Source organism: Engystomops pustulosus, chromosome 8 (assembly GCF_040894005.1).
Source record: "Engystomops pustulosus chromosome 8, aEngPut4.maternal, whole genome shotgun sequence".
In the NCBI taxonomy this organism is placed as follows: Eukaryota; Metazoa; Chordata; class Amphibia; order Anura; family Leptodactylidae; genus Engystomops; species Engystomops pustulosus.
In genome coordinates, this window is record NC_092418.1 from 38,391,816 (window position 1) to 38,409,180 (window position 17,365).

A 17,365-nucleotide genomic window follows, 5' to 3' on the forward strand; every position below is an offset into this window, starting at 1 on the left:
ATGATATGATGACAGGTGGTCTCTAAAGACTAACCCACCTTAAACAAACTTTGCAGAATTAAGTTGAGCAGCATTAATGATTTCTTCTTGTCACTTTCTGAGGTCTGTCTTCGCAAAACAAGTTGTAGTTTTGGTGTTTTTCTTATTACTGCACAATGAATAAAATTGAGAGCAATAACTTTTAATTTTTAACCTAATTGAGCAAGGTGAGGATTGGATTCTTGCTGGCTGAGCTGTATTTTATATCGATACAATTTGGAGGTACATTACTTTTTTTCTAAAACACTTTTTTCAAGTGTTGGCCCTCGAAAATGACACTATGAAAAAAAAACAAACCAAGCTCAAATGAATATTTTTTTGGTGTTTTCTATGTTTTATACATAAACATGATAAAAATAAAATAGTATTACCGTAATATGATTAGCTTTTTATGCTGTTCACCATGTTGGATGAATTTAGTATTTTTAATCACTTTTTAGTCAGCTCACATCTGTATGCAAGGAGAGAAGATAATGATGATGACTCAATGCAGTTTGCCAGGTATATTTTTATTGACTTTTAAAAGTAATGTCAATTACATAAGAAGATTGGAGTTTAGTTTTAAAAAAAAAGCTGTGGGAACCTTTCATTAGGTGAAAATGTGAAGTCCGGATGACAGGTTTGCTTTAACTTCAACCTTGTGTGCAGCCTGAAAGATGACCAGAACAGTATTTATATAGTGCATATTAAAATCAAGTGAATATATCAAGATGTGGTGGGTCCTCTAGAAAGAGAAACGCACTGGATGTACCGTATATATTCTCAAGTATGAGCCGACCCTAATATATATGGTACCCAATTTTACCACACAAAAACTGGGAAAATGGATGGGAAATGCATTGGTCACAGTCTACCCTCACTAATGAAATTAAACATTAAACCCATATAATATATATATAATATAAACTCAGTACTTGCCTCTGGTGCTCCCTGCAGCTCCTCTTTCCTCTCAGCTTCCTGTGTGATCGTGGTGGCAGAGACAGGTCTATGCGACAGGGGCTCATGGGCAGAGCACATGAAGCCAAGAGGGAAAAGGAGATGTGGGAACGCCGGAGATAAGTACTAAGTTTATATTCTATATACTTGAGTATAGGCCAAGTGTGGCTATTTGTAAAAATTCTGCTGAAAAAACAGCCTATACTGCAGCTTATACTAGTAAATGCAGTCCTTTTTATCTCTTAACTAATTGATAGCGGTCCTGAGCTGAGGAACATACCTAATATTGTATTGGAAAATTTATATTCTTTCAAGTGGGTTATCTGCCCTCTTATACCACTAATGTTCCAAAGTGAGGATCTGGCACCCCCTACCCCCTGATAAAAGATGGAAAAACAAAACTCTCTCCTTATTGTATTGGCGGCCTGGTTATTCTGTGGCCACACTTGCTTATGACACTGTAGTGGAAGTTTCCTTCAGCAGATAGGAATTACTAGTTGCCCCTTTAATGTAAAGCACAGTGAACATTCGATCTCTACTGTGTTGATCTACAAGATAAATAGTGCTGTTATTGCTGGACCATAGCTACAAGGGCGTAACTACAGCGGTTCTGGCATAGCAGCTGCTATGGGGCCCTCAGTATCATGGGGACCCCGGCATCTGGGGTATTTGGTGTGAATATGTTGTATGTGTGTATTTGTGATGTGTATATGCTGTAAGTCTGTGTATATGGTGTGTGTACACTATATGTATATTTTTACCAGGTATGGGGCCCTACCTCTCCTAGTTGCGCCACTGCATAGCTATACAAGTATTTTACTGTATGCGCCACAAAAATAGCTAAATACTGACGGGTAAAGCCATAGTCACCCCTACATGTATCAAGCCAGCTGTGGATGGGCATGTACATCTCTAATTTTAACATAAAAGCCGATACACCTTTTACCCTTTTTCTAACTTAACCATTTTTGTGGGTGAGTCTTCCTTTGAATTCCCGTGTGGTAATTGAAGCAAACCACATGAAAACTAATATATACCAGCATGAAATAGCAGATTCAGTCAGTAAGCCAAGAATTAATGACTTCAGTCAAGATGACTAAGGGAAATGAAGAACTGTCTGAGAGGACTTCATGCTGATAAAAAGGTTCCTTTATGATGTCATCGGAGCAGATACCACAAACTTATATTTCACTTGAGTTGATAAGGTCAGCACTTCCTGCCTTGTTCATGATGTCATTGACTATAATTAATCTCCACAATCTGAAAGAAAAAAAAAACTCCATTCATGTCTTGGCTTTCCTATATGTTTAAGTACATTGCTCTTTGGGGAGTAAAACAATAAGAGCTTTCTTTAAAAATGATGTGTTCATATATTAATAGCGAGATGATACAGACAATATTGTTTTGTGGAGCTTTATAATAAAAAAATGTTTTACATAGGAATAATTAAAAACATAACTACTACCTAGGAGAAGTAATTAGAGAATTATTTTGCATAAACTGAAGAGCAATGATAGGTACTATGGGGGAGATTTATCACAAGTCTCTTAGAGCAGAACTGTTGTAGTTGCCCATGGCTACCAATCAGAGCTCAGCTTTCATTTTCCCACAGCTGTTTATAATATTAAAGCGGAGCTCTGATTGGTTTACCATGGGCAACTAGAAGAGATTTACCTCAGAAACTTGAAGATAAATATCCCTCTATAAGCCTGTGCAGGGTTATAGCATAACAGCAGCAAAGCATACTGGGAAGATATACACATCTGGAGTATAGACAGATTTCCTTTCAATTGTAAAAACTAGAAAAATTTAGTATTGCTAATTTTACCCATTTTTCATGACCAGGGGCCCCTGATAATTTTATTAGAGGGGGGGGGCATGGTAACACAATACCCTAAGATGGCTCTCAAGGGTTCATTGACAAGGAGGATTGTATGTTGGCATTGAAAGGGTTAATGTTATTCTGAGGTAATTTTTATGTTCTGTGTTTCCCATTTTTTTCTATGAGGTACTCTTGTGTACTTTTCTGCCAGATGTTTGTTTCACAGATACTGCCTGCTCATTCGCTGAAGGTGAAGGTCGGCTGTGATTGGTAAACGGCTGGATCTATGGCAGCGCTGTAACCAGGCAAAATATTGGAGGCTGACAGCTGATTGGCAGCTGGCTACAGCAACTTACCCATAAATTGAGCTGTCAGCAAGGTGTCTGGGCCAGTCTGAAGAAGAATCCGGTTACAACACCCTACCGAGCCCGCCCTAATGTATTATTTCTCCTGACCGTCGCAGTGATTATTAGTGGGGGTTTTGTCTCCCAGCTCATGCTGGGGAGACCAAGTTATATAATATTGTTACGTTGTTTTGAATTATTCTGTTTAATTATTTAATAAAATTATTGATTTAATTATTTATTTTGGTAACCCAATAATAAAGCATTGCGGCCAATTTTTAATCCAACATGGTTTACGGGGTCTTTATTTATTGTGGAATTATTATGTTTATTTTACAAGTGGGATTTGTGTTACCATGTACATTCGAAATTTGTCATGGAATTTACCCCATCAGTTGCATAAGGTGAAAGTTCCAGAATAAATAGCCGGGTTCACATCACATATCTGCCATACGTTGTTAGGACACATCAGGGAGATTCTATGCTTATACAGTTGGAAAGGCCGTCAGGGACCCCTACTTCCCCCCTGAATGTGGGGGTGATGTCACTGTATTTATATGGAAAGTGACATCATCAGGTCCCCCCTTCTGCTGAGCCACATATGTGCACAGCACGACTTGAGGATACATGCAATACGCTGCCTCCGCCGAGCCCATATGTCGCTCAGCAGGAGGGGTCAGGATGAAAAGACGTAGCTTGCTGCATCTTTCCACGCTGCAATGTATAGTGATCAGATGGATACAAAATCTATAGCTCTGTCTGCCACTATATGTCAATGCATACGCTCAGCGCATACATTGGGAGCCTTCATGACTTATACGCGCAGTGTATACAGTAAATGTGAACCTAACCTAAGATCCAAAATTCACACCAAAGGCATACAGTATTTCCACTGGAGATTTTTTTCATATGGATTACATTTATAAAAAAAAAAGTAACAAATCAGTATTTATTTTATGATCAAAGCAATTAATCAGAGCTTAGCTTTTATTTCTTGATCTCCATTTGAAAAATGAGAGCATTGTTCAGATTCTATTGTCAACATTAGCTAGTAAATAAGGGCATTTTAGGGGCGAAAATGGACTAATGTGGAGTGTCCTGCTTCACGGACCGACCACAGTGCTGGGGACCTTAGAAAGAGAGTACACAGATTTTAAACCGCAGTCTAGAACATTCACCAAACCGTAGGGAAGAAGAAGGTTGACACCTGTTAGGTTTTCTGTTATTGTGAGCTAAAGCCAGGAGTGTTCATTACACAGAACAGATGCAAGTCTTTCAATTATACCATCGCACTATGTAGTGCGAAGGTATATGTAGACTTGCAAAACCTATGTAGACTCAAAAACTCACGGGTGCCAAACACAAGGCCCACTGGGAAAATCCCGCTGATCTCCCTTTCTGTGCCTCTATGCTGTGTTAGTCAAGACAGAACCATAGGAGCTAGGGTGCTCAATAATCGCCTTTCCCAGTTTCCTCAAAGCAGCAGCATTCTTCTCTCCTCCTGTGTGCGGTGGCTGTACTCGGCTCAGAAGCTGGTAGATGTGACGATGTCATCATAATGCGTCTTTCGTCTTCAAAGTCTAGTGTGCCACTCAGAGGAGAACTGCTGCTTTAGGGGTATATAGAATGGCAAGTATAAGGCTGCATTCACATTGCCATATGGGGGACATATATACGGCCCCGCCCTCCCCATACGGGAGTGACACTGTACCGTTCCGTAGCCGGGGAAAGATAGGACATTCCTATCTTTCCCCAGAATACGGCGCCATGCCCCATGTTTCTCTACAGAGACAGGCCAGGGTGAGCAGCCGTCATGTGCCCACCGTACAACGGAACGGCGGGCCCTCGTTAGTGTGAATATAGCCTAAGATTGTGGGTTTTTTTGTTTGTTTTTTTTAATAGACAGTTAAAAGTAACAGGAGTATGGACGGTGTTTTGAATGGTGGGGAAAGACATTGGGTCCACAGGTGAGGGGACTAGAGAAAATCCTTATCATGCCCCCTTTCTATGGACGATTCTGTGACTTGGAGTTACTGTGGAAGCACATGGCGGTGTTTCAGATTATCTAACATTATGTTCAGCTTTGTGGTTGCCCTCAAATTGTTAGGGCAACACTGTATAACTAACTACTAAACAGCTCGCTTTACTGTTAAGGAGTAAATGCATTAATACAGCAATCACATTGAATCCCTTTAAGGCAACCACAAGGCTGATGTGGACCCCCACTGAAAACAGGTTTGAAACCCCTCCATTAACTGATCCAAATAATCAAAGACCTAACAGTGCCATGAACTTAACACTATAAAACTTACAGGCCGTCTCAGTCAGTCCCGGACAATAAAGGCAGTCTTAGCCACTATGAAGTGGCTGTCTTGGACAATTAGTACAGAAGGTGAGGGAGGTGGTTTTGGACACCCATGACAGAAACTGGGGAAGGTGTTAGACCAAGTAAACTGGGTTACGGTCTTGGACTTGATATAGCTAAAATAATATAAACGGTAGTCTCAGTAGACAGGACTACCGTCTCATGGTCTTGAGATCATACAAGTACCGGCTGAAAATATGCTAAAAAAAAAAACAAACAAAAACACTTCTCTACAGGAAATGCTGTAAATGGACAATAGATGTACTTTCCAAATCCAAAACTTGCATCTCTCTCTCAACACCTTTTCTCTTGAAGAGTTGGCCATAATGAATTGTTAATAGAAACTAACCCTTTAATACTTGCCAACGACCGGACTATTATCATAATCCCTTACCGCCAGAGGGATGTGCGATGCTATCGCTATGGTTCTCAAGAGGTTTCCTCCACAGGTGGTATTACTCTTCTGATTGCTGACTCATTCGCCTTCTTGGTTGGTTATATTCAGGGTAGGAGCTGTTACATAGACCTCATAGAATTTTCATTGGGAATCTCAAGAGCCCACCCCTGCATGGCAAATAAACCCACCTTAGAAAAGCAAGCCAGTCTGTCCAGAAGTGGTGGGGTCTGAGCCGAGGTGAGTAGCGTCTGCGGGACATTTATCAGGGCTTCTGTGGCACCAGTTCACTTACTGCAGCATGAGAACCCGGCGTAAAAATATATAGGCTGCACAAAGAGGCTGGAGCCTTTTAATGTATCCGGTGGAGCCGGAGATTTTATCATACACCGGCGCATGATAATGTCAGTGGCAGAGGTTTATCAGGGCTGATAGGATAGCTTAAGCATGCAGATACGCATCTCAAACTGGTAACACCCAGTTGTCAAATAATGCAAAAATAAGTAGAAAAAGTGCTCTACAACTGACATTTCATGAGAAACACAACTAAAATGGATTTTGGAGGAGGTAAACAGTTCACTTCAAATACTCAAAGTATGGGTGATGTTATTTGTACTTTTTATATATCTTTATATACCAACATTAAAAAACACGTACATGGCTTATAACATGCCTATAACAACAGTCTTACATGGCATAGAAGGAGTTAAAGTGAACGTTATGAATCACTGTTTATTTGGTACAGAATTCACCCATTTGCTTGAAGAGCAGCCAACCACCCACTACTAATTCAGCATCCAAGAATGATTAGTGTTGCCTTAATAACCGATAGCCTCTTCAGAGTGGTCAAGGGGAATGTACATGTGGCACCCTGAACCTCAGTCTTCTTTCATGTGAGTCAACCATTAAGCCAATGAGTCAAGACAACTAGACATCACGCAATGCTGTCTGGTGGCTTCTTGCCGCTAGCACGAAAGGAATTAAAATGGATATACCACGATACAAAATACAATAAACCTAAAATTAAATTGGCAGGTTTCAAGTTTGTTTAAACAGATGTGTTTTCAGGGAGCATTTCTGGCTATTGTATTCTCAAGTATAAAGACATTCTGAACATGGAGGCTGAAGGACACCTCTGTGTAGGTGTGTGTAGTGTAGCTTCAACTAAGCAACACTTTCACACAGTAATAAATCCACATAATTTCCAAAAGGATGTAGAGGTGCTGCCTTTCCTGTTATATGCAAAGATTTCCATAATGACTTAGAAAGGTACCTTTGCTTGCTTGTATTTTCCCCCAGTCAAGATTAGATTAGATTTCCTATTTCAGTTGAGTCGTATGTAGTCAAGTCAATAGGTTTCCCATTTTTTTGTGTTAAAATTAGGTACCTCGGCTTATACCCGAGTATAAGCCTAGGGTGGAAAATGCATTGGTCACAGCCTACACACGGTGTATAGCCATTCACCCGCCCATGCCCCCAATATATAGACAGCCCCCTAGTATATAGCCAGCAGCTCCACTATGCCCAACCTATTTAAAAAAAAAAAACCCTCTGTACTGACTTTTCCGACGCCCCCTGCAGATCCTATTATGTCTTCCGAAGCTCCGTCTCCCCACGTGCCGCCGTTGCATATACCATGACATCAGCAGCTTGCTGACATCATAGTGTGTGCCGATGGCGGTGTACACACTATCATGTCGGCAAGCGGCTTCGTGGTTTGTGCAACGCAGCGACCCAAAGACAGAGCTGGAGCTTCAGAAGACAGAAGAGAACCTGCGGGGGGCATCGGAAAGGGGAGTGATAATAGGATGTTACTTTTACAAATAGTTATTTAATATTCTTATAAAATATTCTCTAGGTACAGAACGATTTAACCTGTATCCATAGCTCAATGCTGTCTAAGGCACAGAGAAACTGCTTCACTTAAAAGGGTTGGCCACTTCACTAAGTATTATTTGTAAATGTGTGTAGGTGTGGGGGCAGGATATTTGGCAATTCCCCAAATACACATCTATTCAACAGCTCAGAAATATTTGTTATAGTTCTTACCTTATCAACTGCTATTCCTGTCCATAAGGTGACGGATGGTCATGTGATCCTAACTGTCCATGATCAACTGCCCTTCTAGGACCTTAGGATATTACTCATTAATACAGGATTAAGGCTTTGGAAGGTAGATTGTCATGTACAGAGATCACATGAGATCAGATGAAGAGGTAAAATACACTCCTGAACCAGGGTTTAACATTTTCATGGATGTATATAGGTAAATTATCTAGTACCTTGCACCTCCCACTTATACAAAACAAGAGATAAGGCCAAACCCTTTCAAGAAGTATATAACATCATCTCCTGCACTATATTTCTGAATTGAAAAAATTGCTTTAATTCCTTACTTTCACCCTATTTATTTAAAAATAAAAACGTGATCTCATCCCTCCAACTCAAAGCCACAAATGAAATAAACAAGATTTAAAAAAAAAAAAAAAAAAAAAGAAAATTGTAACATCATCCGAAGAGATTAAAAAAAGGCAACACAAAAATAAATAGTTACTACAAAAAGAAGTCTTTAATTTTACATAATGGATATTAACTAGGCACTAAAAAGTTAAATAGTTCTGAAATAAATAGGCTTTTGCAGATTTATACAACCGGTTCCATTTGTATGTTTTTATTATAATTTTTTTTCTTCAAAATTCATAGTTTCTTTTACAAAATACTATACATATATCGAAAATGAGTGACATTAGATTCCACATACACAAACTTTCCTCATTAGTTTTGTACCTCACATGTTCCCAAAAAAAAAAAAAACAACTAAAGTGTAAACTAAATATATAATATAAAAACCAGGACACATTCTGTTAAGGAAGAAATATTTTTTTCAAAACTATAGGAAAAATAATGCTAAACAACTGAAATCAGACACACAGGTAAGAGAAAAAAAATGACATACAAGGTTATGCACTCTTATTTTTACAGAAACCTGATGCATATTCTCATTGAAGTGTCAGTTCGCCCTTTGGCCGAGAATTTAGGCCCCACTTAAAATAATAAATCTATATTGGGTAAATTAGATCACAAACCCAGTCCCGACAGCAGGTCAAATGAATGAATTTTCTAAATATTATTCCGTAAGTTGGGATGAAATGACCCGCAGCCGGAGAGGGATATGAGGCCGCAATATGAGTTTTATTATAGCCGCCTAAAGGCACCGAAAACTATCACAACAAACACACTGGGCGAGATTTATCAGAAGTGTCTGAGGTAAAACTGTTCTAGTTGCTCTCCGACATGTACGATAAATCTCCCCCACTCTGAAATCCATCCATCTTATACACCTCGGCTCCTCGGCCCAAAGAACTTGGCTCACAGCTAGAGATAAGCAGACCCGAACTTTGGGTTAGGCTTCCTCCGTTCAGTAGCTCCTCCTAAACCAAACATGTTTGTCGATGGGCAGCAGGGCAGCCAATCAGGGAGCTATATGTCCCTAGAAACTAAGCATGGCTCTGATTGGGCAGGTGTGTCCACCTCACCAATAACAGCCATGGCTATTTGCTAGGGGCATTAAAGTTGCCCGATTGGCTGGTCTAAGGCCCATCAAGCATCACGTCTGATTAGGTTGGAGCTGCTGAATGGAGGATGCTGAACCTAAGGTTTGGGTCCACTAGTGTCTACGCACAGTGAATGATGGCAAAAACAATTAGGCAACAGGTCTTTACCTGCTTTGTATTAGTCAGATATTCATATAAAATCATAGCAGTGAGGTTTACCACATGACATAGATATGGGTTGAAGACAAAGAGTCAAGAGTGATTTCAATAAATACAAGTATTACACGATGGAAAACTACGGCCCGTGTGCACAACCCTTGTGATATCTGGTGACAAAGTTCCACAAACACAAAAAAGAAAAAAAAAAAAAACGCACACACATTTACATCACAAAAAATACATCACAGCAATGTTACAGTAAAAACATGTTGGAGGAGATTAAATAATGTATCATCTGTATTGTGTAGAATCTGGATTACCTGCTATAAAACTCCAGATGAAAGGTCCCTTTGGAGATGGCGTAGCAAAGGCCGCAGAACACCTCTTACAAAGTTCCCATCAATGAAGACTTAAATCCTGTAATCTACCTTAAGACATAAAACTGCCAGCTGTAGCTTTGTGTTTTATGAAGACATTTAATGGAAAAAACTCTGCACAACATATAAAATAGAATTATCAAGTCACATTTATTTCATCGTTGTGCTTCTCAGTTGTACAAAAAGCGGAGAAAGGCTTCTAGTCACTTGGTGGTAAGTCAGTATGACCTGCATACGCATCCAAATCGTGTGCAAATGAGAAGATATATATATATGGCTTTCACAGAGGAGTGACCGTCGCTTCTACCAAACGTGCACCAGCTCAAATTCTTCAGAGGAGATGCTGTTGCTGCATTCTGGGGGAAAAAAAAAAAAAAAAAAAGTGGCAAATTTTTCCATAAAATTATTTTAAAATTTATATTTATATCTCAGAATCATTTAAGCCTTTCATTTGTAAAAACAAGGGCATAAGCAGCTTGACCCCTTCACGGCTGCCATACAGCTACATATGACCTATTTGCACAGGCCCCATGCAGAAAAAGTGTTTATAAAACATCCTGACAGTAGCCAACTTCAAACTATGCCTCTTGAACCCTGGCACCTAAAAACACAATCGTGTATTTTGTATGTATGTGTATATAACTGCAGAAGTACATGCACCCTCTGCATCTGAACGTGGGGAAAGGGTAATGGAATGGTGCTGTGCATAAAAATAACATTTTGTAAAAAGGTAAAAGGTTATTCATTTTTACTACCGTACTTTAATTGGAAAAATTACAAAAAAGGCTATTTTTTCACATCTGTAGTCATTAATTAGTCATTTCATAGAAAAAAAAAAGTTTTCATATGTAAAGTTTTTCCAAAGATATCGTTATTTAAAGAAGCTCATAACTGAACTGCAAAAATTGACCCAGACATTCAGGTATCAATTGGTGAAGAAGGGGTTAAAAAAAAAAAAAAAAAAAAGGGCCTCAAGAAGATCCTTCCAGAGGGGGAAGGGGGGGGGGGCACACACCAGTATGTCATTGTGCTTGGCTTACAACCCATCATCCTGGTGGTAGATTTCCTTTAAGATATTGATTTTTCTTGACAAACCTAAACCTGAAACAAACCCATGTGATGTAGGGTCTTCTACTGTACTCCGTGAACATCCAGCTGCATATTCCTTTTTCTCCACAGACTCTTTAATTTTACAGATTTTTTTAAAATGTTTTATTAGAAGCTTAAACTTCCCTTCACAAACACTGAAAGCAGTTAATTGGTATTCGATTCCCACAGCCATCCCCAGGAGGCTTGTATACATCTGCTACTGATGATTATAGAGAAAACAAAAACATTTTAGGGTTTCTACTCACTTTTATTCTCAAAAACACATAAAAACCCATTAAAGTGCAACTCTTGGGATGTAGGGCAACTCTGCCTATTTTCTTCATTACCTATGCCCAGTGGTTTATTTGCTATCCTCCTCAGTTTAGCTCATCTCTGCAGTTGACGTCCCTATAAAACCTTGCTTTGTTCACACTATTTCTCTACACGTTTTAACTGCTGGAAGTGAGGATCTTTTGGCTGACTGATAGGGAAAAGTGGAGATCTTGTACTTCCCTAATCTATGTTGGAGGCTTCTGAATCCACAGATATGCAAAGACACAGCTCTCTTGCTAGCTACACACAGATTAGGGAATTACAAGATCTCCACTTTTCCCCATCAGTCATCCAGCTTTACAAACTGGAAGGGAGAAACTGTCTTGGTCTATATATCTATACCTCAAGCTTTATAATAGACTTCTTTGCAGTAACGACCCCCTAGTCTCTGCTCTCTGATGCAATCTACACAGAAGGGAAAGTGTTAATCATTAGTGGCGATACAGTGCAGTCTATACACGTCATGTAACCATTCACCCATTCCATGCTCCTCTATGTGATGATGTCAGGTTAGTCAAGTGGTGGCACTCTGAGCCCTTTCTGTGGGCACCCAGGCCTTCACCCTAGTACAGAATTTGCTAGACGTGACTCAAAACTTCCTCCTGTGGTCCAAGACAGCCATGGACATGCTATTCTCAGTGCTATTTTAAAGCGACACCTTCTTTGCTGTCAGGACTACACGAGAAGCGAGAAGGTGTGGACAGGGGACCCTGAAAGAAAGCTATAATCCAAATTTCTCCATCTTCTTTCTATTGTATTGTTGTTCTCAGGACACCAATGATTGAAACTTGTGATAAGGCTGGAAACAATAGCTTACTGCTTAAATTGTCATGTTGGCACTTAACAACAAAAAGTAGCTTTTGGTTGTAGGTTGGGCACTCTGCCTCTAAAAGGTTCGCCATCACTGGGTTAGTCAATGTATAGAACCTGTATGTACACACTATGTAGTGCTCAATGGATTTAACTGTATGAATCTTACTGCCCCTGCCCTCTAATTACTTCATTTACTTCTGAGTTACTTCATAAGAGAACACAATGCATCATGGGATTCACTCTGAATTAGGGAAAAGACAGGAAGACTGTCCACTTCACTGCGGATGAGGAATATTTCTGAAAAGTAGCTTCAGGACAAAAAATGTCATGACTTTGGAAAGATTTTATTCATCTTTTAAAGATTACTCACACCAAGTTATTAATTCTATTATTTATCCTTTAAAAAATGTAAATGTATTTTGGGTTTTATTTTTGAAATGCAACTTGAGGTCAACATTGACCCCCTCTAGCCCTGGACACAAGTAAAAAACATAATAAATACCTGCTTGGTCAGTTTCAGTCTTCGGACGCTTGCTACTCTCCGCTGCATCTGAAGCTGTGGGGCTAGCTGTATCTTCTTCCAGGACTTCCGATTCCTCTGGACTGACAGGTCTAGGTTCTTCTTCCACAGAATTTATAGATTTTTTTGTTGAAAACGTTTGATCAAGACTACAATTGTGCAGAATGAGAGAGGTGAAAAATTATAAAGGGCACGGGCGGGTGTATGGCTATATACTAGAGGGCACGGGCGGGTGTATGGCTATATACTAGAGGGCACGGGCGGGTGTATGGCTATATACTAGAGGGCACGGGCGGGTGTATGGCTATATACTAGAGGGCACGGGCGGGTGTATGGCTATATACTAGAGGGCACGGGCGGGTGTATGGCTATATACTAGAGGGCACGGGCGGGTGTATGGCTATATACTAGAGGGCACGGGCGGGTGTATGGCTATATACTAGAGGGCACGGGCGGGTGTATGGCTATATACTAGAGGGCACGGGCGGGTGTATGGCTATATACTAGAGGGCACGGGCGGGTGTATGGCTATATACTAGAGGGCACGGGCGGGTGTATGGCTATATACTAGAGGGCACGGGCGGGTGAATGGTATATACTAGAGGGCACGGGCGGGTGTATGGCTATATACTAGAGGGCACGGGCGGGTGTATGGCTATATACTAGAGGGCACGGGCGGGTGTATGGCTATATACTAGAGGGCACGGGCGGGTGTATGGCTATATACTAGAGGGCACGGGCGGGTGTATGGCTATATACTAGAGGGCACGGGCGGGTGAATGGTATATACTAGAGGGCACGGGCGGGTGAATGGTATATACTAGAGGGCACGGGCGGGTGTATGGCTATAAACTGAGTGGAGGCTGCAACCAATGGATTTCTCACCCTAGGCTTATACTCAAGTCAATAGGTCTTCCCAGTTTTTTGAGTGAGAATTAGGTACTTCAACTTATACTCAGGTCGGCTTATACTTGAGTATATACGGTATGCAATGTGCAATTCCTCAGCTATAGGACAGAATTGATCAGAATAAACTACAGTATGAAGCCAGATTTAAGGCTCAATATTCTCCTTCCTCTTCGTTATCCGCTTAATAGAAATTTATCTTCTCTGCTGTACATCTGCCATCCAGATGTTTTATTTAAAGATATAATGTTCTGTTACATAGGATGAATGCTATTCCCAGTATGGCCTGGAAGTACTTCGAGGGATAGATTAAAAAGGGAGCAACATGATTAATGATTTCTCTAAATGTCCAAAACACTTGGATTGTCCTGCAGAAGTATTAATTTTACCTTTTATCACTTTAATCTTTATATGTTGCAAAAAGCATTTAGTTAACATTTGTTCCCAATTTCAGTTATAGGAGTTGTCTATCTAAGGTTGGGTCATTCTTGCTGGGGCCTCTATGATCATCCGTAATCTGCAAGCAACAAGTGTTCAGCTCCACAATAGTTGTTTTAGTGTAACATGGTGCCCATTGTATAAAGTATGCAACTTTATACAAAAATGGTTGAGAAATGGATACGTGCTACGAAACAAGTCACCACCAAAATCCATTTTAATAAAGCAGGGACACTTACTCAAAAACCTAGGCTAATGAGCCTGAAAGGCTAGCGGGGCAGGTCAAAGAGGCGTTCTGTGCTCTGGCATCACAGGCTGTTACACTGTTGTCTCCTTCTCCCCTGTGTTCCTGCTCGGCACTGCGCCCCCCTCCCCATGTTCCATGTTATACTCTCACTGCAGCACAGGAGGTTTCAGCACACAGAGGGAGGGGGAGGAAGCCTGTGAGACTAAAGCACAGATGGGCTCTGGTAACCTCCCCATTAGCCCATCAGGCTCATTAGCAGAACTGTCAAAGTTGATTTTAGAAGGAAGGAGTCAAAGGATAAAAAATGTAATATGGATCCAGGTACCGTGACACTGGAATATTAATTAAGTGCCCCAGGTTTATCCATGCTTGATTTTGTTGGTAGGTTGCCTTCCAGGTGCCGTCACATGTACCGCTTGCATTAAAACAATGCAACACATCAGGTTCTGGTTACCGATTGCTGTAGTGTCCATAGAAATGCATATGAGATCGGGTCCCCCGTATGCCATCGCTGTGTTTGTATACGCATTGCTATTGGTACATGTAGCCTCACCCTTAATGTCCTATGCATTAACGTTTTTTCCTTTTCTATATTGTTTTTGAAGGAGACGTCATCCTCCGATATTTAACAAACCACTTGGCACCCAACTCATCTTTCCGATGTTGTGCTACTTGACGTCCTCTAAGAAAGCAAAGATTCCTGACTATGGGTCTATGGACTTGACATTACAGAGCCATTGTTCCCTAGAATACGGCAAATTCAGTTTATGAATACCTTATTTAGGAAGGATTTTAACAAACAACAAAAAAAAAAAATCTGTATAAATAAGATCAAACACTTTTAGTGAAGGGAGTTGCACTGGTACGTGTGTTTACGGTTAGATTCTCCCATGGACACTATTTTTTGTGCACTAGAACTTCAAGTTCCCTTGCAGGTACAATACGTGGAGTTACATTGGAACATACTTATATTGGGTTTTTGTCCTCTTTCTCTCAAAGTCCATCCATCCATCGTCTGTTCGTTTTCTTTTAGAAAGGCTTTGTCTATCTTTTTTTGCAACATACTCGGCATATTTTTGGACACAATAGCTCTCCGCAAATCTGCTGATGTTTACAGCTGCAAAAGGGGAAAAAAAAAGGAAGGATTATGTGACGGAAACGTAAAAAAACTTATACGTTTAGAACCAAAGGCAGCCACACGTGCAAGTATACAGTAGGTGTACCTATGGCAGGAGGTATGCTACAGTAAGTGTATGAAGCACCCTAATAGTAAAAGTATGGAGGACCTGAAGAATGTTTACAAAAATAAACAATTCATAATGATTTTTAATAAAACATGCATACATATACACTTTAGGGTGTACCACCTCCTTAAAAAGCGATCTAAAAAAAAAAAAAAAAAAATGGAGAAAAAAAAAAAAAAACTAAGAAAAAACACACAACCACAGCAACCATTAAAAGTAACCAATCACCATCACCGCAGTTTAAGTAAATATACCATGATAAACCAGGGACCCTTACTCCTAAATCCAGGCACCGTGACTAGTAATCTTATATTTGTTATCCATGGCCACTTCCTTCTAAAATAAACTTTTAAAACTATGCTAGTGAGCCTGAGGGTTCCTGGGGGTGTTACCAGAGACCCTCTTTGCTGCAGATTCACAGGAGGTCACACTGTCTTCCACTCAGCAACCCCCCCCCCCCCACCTCTGCTTGATGTAATCTTTCAACAGCAGAGGAAGTTTCAACACACAGTGGGAGAGGGGAGTACTCCTTGCACACTAACAGCCTGTGAATCTGCAGCACGGAGGGGCTCTGGTAACACCCTGAGGAGCCCCTTAGACAAAAATAAGAGATTTTTTTCTAGTTAATTAGGGAGCAAGGAGGGAATGCGGCCACAGTGGCTGTACCTATGGATAAGTGTATTGTGCTTGATTTTGATGGCAATGACCCACATTTATTAAAATGTTTGCAACGTGCAGACTACTTGCACATGTATTTATAAAACGCCTGCGCCAGTTTTGTGTCGCGCTTGCTCTGTGTCTGACAAGACACAGGGGGCTGTTAGTGCTTAGTCAGGGCACAACAATTCTGCAGCATGAACAAAAGGCACTAAAAAAATTCATGAAGAACATGCACCACAGTTCATGAATCTGGCGCTCCCTGCACACTCCACAGACAAACCTTTTTATAGTATTATTAAGCACCAAAACCGTCTAGAAAAGCAGACAAAGGCATGTTTAAAATCAACGTACCGAAACCTGCAGGATAAAAATTACTGACAGTCCCCGGGTTATGTACAAAATATGTTCCTTGGGTTTGTACTTAAGTTGTATGTGTATGCAAGTCGGAACTGTATATTTTATAATTGTAGCCTCAGACAAAGAAAATGGGACCGAGTATTATCAATCAAGTTTCATTAGACACCTTACAGCTGATCATTGCAGTCTGGGACTATAATAAAGCATCCAGAGAGCTTCACCAGAGGTCACAGTGGGCAGAGGGGTCTGTCTGTAACTAGGGGTTGCCTGTACGTTGGGTGTTCAGATCCCATGGTCACAGCATTGACTGTGGGATTTCTATACCTTGTCAGGTACCCTACCTTATCCTATGAAGATCCCCTGAATGTGCCCTGAGTGTATGACTGCTCAATTTGTGCAGTACATTAGTATGTGTGATCAGATGATGTACAGGTCCCATTAGCAAAAAGTTGAAAGTGTTAAAAAATTGAAAAAATGCCCTTCAACCAACAAATACAAATAAAATATTCAAATTAAAAAAAGGACATCAGTAAAAGATAAAAACAAACAAATATTATCTCTTGCCGTATCACAAAATCCACTTCCCAGTTCACAGCATGAAATATGCAATGCTGTCACTAGCAGGTACAATTTGTTAAGCAGAAAACCAGGCCTCATGCAGCTCAGAAAATAGACAAAATTAAAAAAAGCTATGGTTTATGAAGGTGGGGGAGCATAAAATTTATGTAAAAATATGAAATGAAAAAAAAAAAAAAAAAAAAAAAAAAA

General features: G+C 40.3%; 1 protein-coding gene and 1 long non-coding RNA gene across 4 annotated transcripts in view; both read right to left on the bottom strand.

The window, feature by feature from the left end:
- Positions 1–539: 539 nt before the first annotated feature.
- LOC140076063 (uncharacterized) lies at positions 540–8,029 on the bottom strand. The gene is made up of 3 exons (XR_011849515.1): positions 7,950–8,029; positions 2,013–2,235; positions 540–688 (listed from the first exon to the last, which is right to left on the bottom strand). It is a non-coding gene; the product is annotated as an uncharacterized lncRNA (long non-coding RNA).
- A 526-nt stretch (positions 8,030–8,555) lies between these two features.
- PARN (poly(A)-specific ribonuclease) overlaps positions 8,556–17,365 on the bottom strand; it is an 80,368-nt gene continuing 71,558 nt past the window's right edge. For 2 of the 3 annotated variants that reach the window (XM_072120687.1, XM_072120689.1), the window contains exons 22-25: positions 15,303–15,453; positions 12,728–12,894; positions 11,755–11,817; positions 8,556–10,346 (exon numbers count right to left, since the gene is read on the bottom strand). In XM_072120687.1, coding sequence (XP_071976788.1) covers positions 11,756–11,817; positions 12,728–12,894; positions 15,303–15,453 — 380 coding nt within the window. In that variant the 3' untranslated portion in view covers positions 8,556–10,346; position 11,755. The remainder of the gene's footprint in view (positions 10,347–11,754; positions 11,818–12,727; positions 12,895–15,302; positions 15,454–17,365) is intronic. The other variant, XM_072120688.1, reaches the window with a different exon arrangement.